This window comes from Zalophus californianus, chromosome 4 (assembly GCF_009762305.2).
Source record: "Zalophus californianus isolate mZalCal1 chromosome 4, mZalCal1.pri.v2, whole genome shotgun sequence".
NCBI lineage: Eukaryota > Metazoa > Chordata > Mammalia > Carnivora > Otariidae > Zalophus > Zalophus californianus.
This window is the reverse complement of record NC_045598.1, coordinates 139174887-139183583: the sequence shown is the minus strand read 5'-3', so window position 1 is coordinate 139183583 and position 8697 is coordinate 139174887. Positions and strand designations below refer to the sequence as shown.

At 40.1% G+C, this 8697-nt stretch overlaps 2 protein-coding genes across 2 annotated transcripts in view; both read left to right on the top strand.

Annotated features, from left to right (window-relative positions):
• The first annotated feature begins 546 nt into the window (after window positions 1–546).
• SLC10A5 (solute carrier family 10 member 5) lies at window positions 547–2979 on the top strand. The gene is given in 14 exon segments (XM_027600297.2): window positions 547–650; window positions 1559–1788; window positions 1791–1894; window positions 1897–1942; window positions 1945–1992; window positions 1995–2026; window positions 2029–2103; window positions 2106–2142; window positions 2145–2183; window positions 2186–2246; window positions 2439–2528; window positions 2530–2586; window positions 2588–2876; window positions 2878–2979. Coding segments are annotated over 14 exon segments (1314 nt in total).
• A 5495-nt stretch (window positions 2980–8474) lies between these two features.
• IMPA1 (inositol monophosphatase 1) overlaps window positions 8475–8697 on the top strand; it is a 38338-nt gene continuing 38115 nt past the window's right edge. Inside the window, exon 1 of the mRNA XM_027576784.1 lies at window positions 8475–8568. The gene's annotated coding sequence lies outside the window, so the exon portion shown is untranslated. The remainder of the gene's footprint in view (window positions 8569–8697) is intronic.

The window sequence follows — 8697 nt, the reverse complement described above, 5'->3', positions numbered from 1 at the left end:
CTGTTTTGTTTTGTCATTGTAAATGAGGCAAGTTCCCTGGGAATTTAACTGAGGTACTGCAGAAACATTAGTTCCATTCCCTGTTATCAATATTGATACAGTGTGTCATGTTTTTCCTAATGTGGTACGAGGAAACAAGAGGTACGAAATACAGAATCTATTGCATTTGAAAGATTAGCCTATATAAATGGAATATTTAAAAACCTATAAAAATGTCCAATAGAAATTGGTTTGACAATTTGTCAAAAAGGGGGCAAATATTTTATAATCTAAAATACTTAATACATAACCATCAGAGTTGCATTTGATGAAGATTGTGTCATGATTACATGAAGGATCCGCTGAAATGGTTGTATGTTTGGAGACTACTAGATGTATAGGCTCAGTTTTCTTTTCTTTTCAAAATTTTATTTTTTTGGCCTAGCATCTTGTTTGGGAAATACAAGAGGGTTTGTGAGTCTGGCTTGAAATCCAAAAAAGCCTGATATTTTCCTTACTTCTCATAATACACAGGCATATGACCTAAGGTGGGTTAATTGAACGTGAATGGGGAATAGTGTTTCAGGAAGGAGTAAGAGATTAGAATTAGTGCCGGTGGCCTTCCTATGCCCCACTGTGTTGCCATCCAAATGTCCAGGAGTGTTGGCCCTGTAACTAGGTTGTACCTTTGGCCGTGGATCCAGCCATCTCCTTTCCCTAGGTTTCCAAGCTTATCCGGTAATCATCCAGAAATTTTTTTTTTTTTTTTTTTTTTTTTTTTTTTACTACTTAAGGACATCAAAAAACAGTTTCAGTTTTTGCCTGGTAACAATCACTCTTTAGAGTTGTAGGAAAACTTATCAGCCTAAGGATGCTACGAGGCTGATCTTTGAGAACTGCAGTTTTTGTTTGTTTGTTCTAAGTAGGGGCTCGAACTCACAACCACAAGATCAAGACCTGAGCTGAGGTCCCTTGCTTAACTGACTGAGCCACCCAGGTACCCCTGAGCACTGTAGTTTTCTAAGAGACAATAAGCGGTTACTGACTAAGCTCCAAGAGGGCAGAGACCGCATCTGAATTGATTACCATTGTATACCCAGCTCCTAGCTCAGTGCCTCAGCAAACATGTTCAGTAAATATTTTGATTTTGACTTGAATGAATAAAATAGTAATACTTATTTATAGGCCTCCCCAATATCTTTTAGATTTTTGGATGTGACTGCTTTTAGTGTGGGTTTTCCTTAGGAAGAAAGAGAATTTAAAAACTGACACTAAGGTTTTAAATTCTGGTGAACGGGAGGCTGTTTCTTCATTAGCAGAAATGAGAAGTCCAGAGGAAAGAGTGGAGGTTTCTGCTATGGCTTTTACGTTCTCATAACTATGGGTTAAATAAGTTGTTACTCACTAAATAGCTTCGTATTTTGAAAAACATGATGGTCCCTCCTACTAGACTTTGGTACAGCTAAAAACAACTTAACCTAACAACTTCAGACTGTCACTTGAACCTGTCTGAAGAATGTTCTTTAGTTTTTTTAATGGTTTTGCATATGTGATTTATTTAAACTTTCAAAACGATTAGCAAACTTGTTATTGCCCTGCTTTTGTCATTTGTGACTCTGGGAGAAGCAAGGAAGTCATTTCTCAGTGTTCTGAATATATAAAAGACTGAAATGCTATTTTTCATAAAGACTGAAGAAACTGTCATTGTAAGATCCAGTTATGGAGAAAATTGGCCAAACTCCAGCTATCTCTTCTTGCAATTAGAAGATCTTAAACTGCTGCAAGTGGTGAATGTGACAAAAACCTTATCAGAAACCTTGCGACAGATGAAGATGGAATGACAAATTTGACTATTCAACTATGGGATTCTGAAGGTAGGCAAGACTCAAGAAATAACCTTAAAGTGCTTAAAGAAGAAAAGATTGTCTTTTCAAGGTGTCAATGCATATTGATTCAAATGTCCTAAATGCTTATTCTACTGATGTGCATTTGGTTGCAATATTGAATTGCAGTGTGAAAGAGACCTTTGCCAGTAATTCTTGGGGGCAGTTACACAATTTTTTTCTTATGCCATTTTATGGATTTCTTTTGACACAGCTTTTGGCATCACAGGAGGCACAACATAGGCTTTTGGATTTGTAATGACCTGCACATGCCCAGGAGGAGTGAGGTCTATTTCTTTGTTCTGCTTCTAGAAAGAGATATCATTTGGTCATTTAGGTAACTTGCACGTTAGTGTTATTGGCCTTGATATTGATGTTTGCCAATTTTTTTTTTTTAAGATTTTTATTTGACAGAGAATACAAGCAGGGGGAAGTGGCAGAGGGAGAGGGAGAAGCAGGCTCCCCGCTGAGCAGGGAACCCAAAATGGGGTTCAATCCCAGACCCTGAGATCATGACTCAAGCTGAAGGCAAACGCTTAACCAACTGAGCCACCCAGGTGCCCCGATGTTTGCCAGTTCTTATATATACAGTAGAATGTTAGGGTTATCATTTCATTTCACATTTCATATTCCTGTTTCTAAAACTATATATACCTTTTTATACTTATCATTTGATACCTGAAAAAGCAAACTACTCGGAGAGAATAATTAGAACTCTGAGTTTTAATGTCTGTAGGGATTTCTTTGACTTTCAGAGTGTTTCTAAAAATAGTTAACCTAGAGATGCCTTTATTGGGTGTCTTAGTTCCTGCTCTGGGTTTGTTGTTTGGGTACTCCTTTGCTAACATTTCTGTGCTGTCTCTTTCTGTTTGTAAAGTTGCTACCAAAAATGGGACGCTAGTTTCTTAGCCCTTGCCATTATTCAGCTCTTTTTCAAGGTCCAAGACCGACTTAGCTTCTGTGGCTCCTTTTACAGTGGTCATGTGTTTTTGTTGTGAAATGTTACTGTTCCTTTCTGTTCTACAAGGCTAAGAAAAGATGTATCCTTATCATAGAAGATAAAAGGAGAAAGAAATCCCTAACAATTAAAGCACTCCTGAATTCCTACTCTGAATGAGGTACTGTGGGAGATTTCAAAGAATATCTAAAATGATGCCTGTTTTCAATATACTTATGATCTGATTGAAAACCTGATACTCAGGGAGTGCTAAAACACCCCATGAGTAGTACAGACAGTTAAATGTGCAGACATTCAGAGGAAGGAAATCACTTTTCAACTGTGTTGGTTTGGAAATGTTTTATAGAGTTGAATTTAAATATGACACTTTATTATGGTTTCATAAACAAGAAAGAGCAATAAATAATCCTTTAGTGACTGTGATATATCCCAAGTATTTATGGAAGGGCTCTCCATGTAATAGGCAGTCAGTAAATGCTCACACAGTGAATGAATATGTAAATTCCTACTTGGATCTCTCACTGGCTCATCAGAATGTCTTTTTTTTTTTTTGGTCTTAAATGTAGCCTCTGCTCTCATAACTTGTCTTGCACATGTGTCACTAAAGACATTACCATTTATACTGAAACACAGGGTCATCTTTTCCCCCTTTTCTCCTTTCTTCCTTCATTCTCTTCTTTATAGTCCAGTTATTTCCTACAGAAAATTTCCTATAATAGCTTTTCATCAATCTCCTCTTCATTTCCAGTAATGCCACTTTTTTCTGCCCTGTATCATTGCTTCCCTAAACCTTTAACTGGCTTTTGTCCCCTCTGTCCACTCTCCAATCACTGTCAGATTAATCTTCCTAAAATCTAACTTTGATTATGTATCTTCCCTGCTACAAGCTTTTTAGCCTTTTGAATAAAGTCTGTATTCCTTAGCGAGCCATTTCTTTATTACTCTCTGACTTCATTCTCACTTTCCAGTTGTATCTCCACTCCCACTTCTTTACACACAGCCCATGCTCCATTCAAGCCGGATGACTTGGTATATTCATATTCATGAGTGAATATGCCTTTGTTCACACTGTTCTTACAACCTGAGGGGCGGACCTCATCTAAATTCTGACTACTTCTGCAGGCCTGGCTCAAGTGTCAGCCTTGCCATGAAGCTTTTGCTAATCCCACTTAGCAACTTGTAAGTGAAATTTTCTCTAAATTCTCAATTTTTTTATATTTCATATTTAGCCAGCTTGGCTTGTTTTACAACTATGCGTGTTCCTGTCATATTCTGTTTTGCTCTAAATCCTTGAACATGAGAACTACAATTATAATATATAAACAATATATTAGTATAAACAATATTCATTTTGATACTCCCCATGTCTAGCACATTTCCTACGTGCTTACTCAAAGGGCTAAAGCACTAACTTAGGCCCCAAAGGAATAGTGTGCTTGTTTTATACCACTTTTGAATGATCAGTGGCAATTTTAGTATCTAGTTTGAGTTTGCACTCTTCTCCAAAGATAGTATGGGCATCAGTAATGAGAAATATCTCTCTAATTCTGCTTCCGACATTTTCTTACCCTGTAGTTGTAGGCAAATGAATCTTCCTATAGTCCAGTTTCCCTGTCTAAAAAAATGGAGGTAATGTGAACTCTGTCACATTGTTGTGGGAATTGTCAACCAAGAAAAGTAGGCGGAAAACGAATAAGAAAGGCCTTTTATTTGGGGTCTCCGAATTGCAATTCAGAGAGCACAGATTGTGTTAGCAACTGGAAAAGTGTCCCACTCATGTGGGGAAGACAAGAGGTTATTCTGAGAAAGAATTGGGGTAATAACATTATTTTGATAGAGAAAAATAAAACCCTTTTAGTTGAGCTGCTTTTGATTACTCTGACTTTAATTGGTGCTATCAAACAAAACTAATCTTAGTATGTTTTAGTTAACTATTCTGTCTTCATAAAGCTCATACCAACAGTTTTATGGTCCTAATGCAGTTGTTCTGTTTAGCAACTCATTGTAAAAAAAAGTTGCCACTTTTGGCCCAGTTCAAGAATTCACTAGTTAGAAAGGAAAATGAAGCTTCAAAATGGAGTCTCTCATGTTCAGAATTCCACAGAATTAAATGAGATCATACTTCAGTGTACTTACTTAGAACAGTCCCTGGCACATAGTCCATACTGAGTGTTAGCTGCTGCTATTTTATCATAGGTTAAACTTTTGACCCTGAAATATCTATTGAAGTATGAATCTGGTAACTCTGTATGGAGCCTAAGACTTTGAACATTTTCCTCTTAGTGATATTCACTGTCTTACCCATAGTATTAGGGAATTTTTAATTTTCCAGCTAATAGGACAACCAGAGTTTTTTTTTTTTCTAATTTCACCAAACCCAGTATATGAATGTCAAGATTTATAAAAGACCTGGTCGGCATGGTGGTAAATGGTTGTTATTCACTTTATAAAATAATTGCCTACATGGAATATTTTACTGACTCCTTTAAACAGAAATCTCCACTTAAGAGTTTATAGTTAAGCTTATACAAATGTAACTTACATACATTTTCATGAACATACTTTATTTTTTAAGATTTTATTTATTTGAAAGAGAGTCAGATGGCGAGAGAGAGCACAAGTGGGGAGGAGAGGGAGAAGCAGGCTCCCCGCTGAGGAAGGACCCCAACGCGGGGCTCAATCCCAGGACCCTGGGATCATGACCTGAGCTGAAGGCAGACGCTGAACAACAGAACCACCCAGGTGCCCCTGAACGTTATTGATTAGGAGACAAATTGCCTTTCTAGTTACATTTTATCATTAACCTTGTGACTTCGAATAAGACCTTTCTCTGCATTTCATTTTTCAAATCTGTAAAATGAGGATACTCAACTGAGGTTTAAGATCTTGCTCATTCTTTAAGTGTGTGGTTCTGGCATAAAACGCTAGAACCTAACATCATAGGCAGTGTGATGGGACAAAGTGAAGAAGGTTCAGGTTGATGGGGAATAATAGCCCACAGCTGCAACAAAAAAAAAATAAGGGCTTCTTGAGAGGAGGGACCAAATACTATTTTTAGTTCCCTACAGTGTTTACCTCAGTGCCTTGAATAAAGTTGGTTCTTACTAAACACTGGATTAATCACCAATATCTGTAAAGGTCAAGATCATATACTCTAGAACCAGATAATGCTTGGGTCTGCACTTCTAGTTCTGTCACCAGCTGGGGTACATTGGTCAAGTTACCTAACCTCTCTAGGCCTAAATTGATATGGAAAGTGGGGATCATGATAGTATGATGATAGTTGTGAAGGTTAAATGAGCTAATATTAAGGCCCTCAGAGCAATGCTGAACACATAGTAAACTCTGTTCTTACTCTATACATATTTGGATGATCTGTAACCTTAAGAGCAGCTGAATGTGCACGATGGAAGTAGGAATATATTTTCTCTTATAGATGTATCATGGAAGACGGATTTTTACATGGTAAAATTTGTCTAATTTGGTTGGGGATGAAGTTACTCATTATGTTTTGTTTTGTTTTGTTTTAAAGATTTTATTTGACAGAGACAGTGAGAGATGGAACACAAGCAGGGGGAGTGGGAGAGGGAGAAGCAGGCTTCCCGCTAAGCAAGGGGCCCGATGCGAGGCTTGATCCCAGGACCCTGGGATCATGACCTGAGCCGAAGGCAGATGCTTAACGACGGAGCCACCCAGGCGCCTCTCAAGTTATTGTTTTTTTAAGAATGAGGCATAAAGCATGTTGTCTGATTGCTTGAGTTCACACCAATCATTTTATATAGCCAGGATTGGTTAGACAAGAGGTAAGACACTTTTTAATAGTTTCTTTCCAACCCTCAAGAGGGGTTTGATACAGGGCACCTGGGTGGCTCAGTTGGTTAAGCAACTGCCTTCGGCTCAGGTCATGATCCTGGAGTCCTGGGATTGAGTCCCACATCGGGCTCCCTGCTCGGCAGGGAGTCTGCTTCTCCCTCTGACCCTCTTCCCTCTCGTGTTCTCTATCTCTCGTTCTCTCTCTCTCAAATAAATCTTTAAAAAAAGAAGGGGGGGTTGATACATTGTTCCAAGAATAAAAATTCTATCTGCAATTCTAATCTGTTATGTCAAAACATGAAATCTTGTTAGGTATCCTGGAGACTCCATTCCTGAGGACCCGCACATTGTGTTAAATTTTTATTTTAAAATCAAAGTCCACTAAAAAAGTCTTGGTATGTGGAATTTTTTTTTCCAGTGAAAAGAGTTGCCATCTAAAAGAAATCAGCTCCAGACATTTAAGTAGAGTTAACAAGATACCCAAGATTCCTGGGAAAGGAATCACCACGGTGGTCCCTCTTTATTCAAATACAGGACAATTGGGCACTTATTGCTCTTGCAGATATGTGACCTAAGCACTTTGTGGCTTGATAAGGGACCTTCTTCCCCCAAACCAGCCCCTCTTTGTATAGTCAGGTGTCTGGGAAAGTATCAAGGGCATTGGATCTCACCTCTTTTCCTATTTTGAAGTTTAGCATAATTAGAACCTTTCTCACGGATGGAAGTCAGCTGGTAGGAAAGGATATCTCAGACTCAGAAGAGGAGTGTTCCTTTAGGGAAGTCTGGAATGGTGACCTGGATGCCACATCAGGAAGCAGATTTTGTCCTGGCTTGGTATGTGGCTGATGCTGGAATCTGACCCCTCCCTAACCCCTAATCACCTTGGAACAACAGATAATCTTTGGTACTGGGAACAATGGCTGTAGATATGATGTAGCTTTAAAAATTGTCCCTTTGGGAAGCCAAGAGCAATATACCAGGTACCGAGACCTCTGCAGCCCTCTAAACTCACAGCACTGAATAAAAATATTTTGGATTGTGTGGGACCAGTTTGCAACACTGCCAAAACCGGATCTTCGCGCTAGACTTTCCTGTACACTACAGGATTTCTCATTTCATTTTCAGGCATTTGGAAGTCCAACAGTCTCTTTGGACTGCAAACCCTCCAGTTACTTGAGAACAATTGTGAGGTAGCAGCTGAGGCCCATGGAAAAAGGACTTCCTGCTCATTTGAGGTGGGAAGTGTTAAGTGATTTTAATTTGAATAAGGAATAAGATTTGATCTTCTGATTTAACATTGCTTATGTTGATTTTAGTCATAGCAGCTTTGCCAAAGTAGTGGGACCGTGTTCATTTAAAGGAGACTTAAAGAGGACTCTGGTGACATTTCTGCAAATGCCTGGAAAATTTTATTTGGTTAGATCAACACTAGTCGCTATACAGTTGGCAAGATTATTTTTTAAAGATTTTCTTTATTCATGAGAGAGAGGGAGGGAGGCAGAGGGAGAAGCAGGCTCCCCAAGGAGTAGGGAGCCTGAGGCGGGACTCGATCCCAGGACTCTGGGGATCAGGAGCTGAAGGCAGATGTTTAACCGACTGAGCCCCTCAGGCGCCCTGGCAAGATTATTTTAAGATAACTGACAATGAAAAACCAAAAAGCTAATTTCTCAAGTTTTTGCGCAGGCTGCAGAAAGGAAGTTGGAACCAGAACTAAGGAGAGGCCAAATCTCCAATGCCTACTCAGGCCAGCGGAGCCGGGTGGGGCAGGAGCCTCACACCCGCGCGCTCAGGGCGGTCGGCCCCAAGGAGTCACGCCCACGTGGGCGGGGCCGCAGGGGTGGGACTTCCTGTCGGGGAGATTTCTCGCTCTCTCAGGAAGAACCCAGCCACAGATCCCGCTGGAAGCCTGGTGAGTCTGACGGACCCCAAGTTAAGGTAAGTCCTGCATTCCTGCGACTTCATATGGGCCGTCGGGCCGTCTGGGTCGGAGGTGCGGGCCTGGGTGCTGCGGGCGGCCCTCCGCGCCCGCGGCCGGAGTGGGTGGGAGCGCAGGGTCCGAGGCCG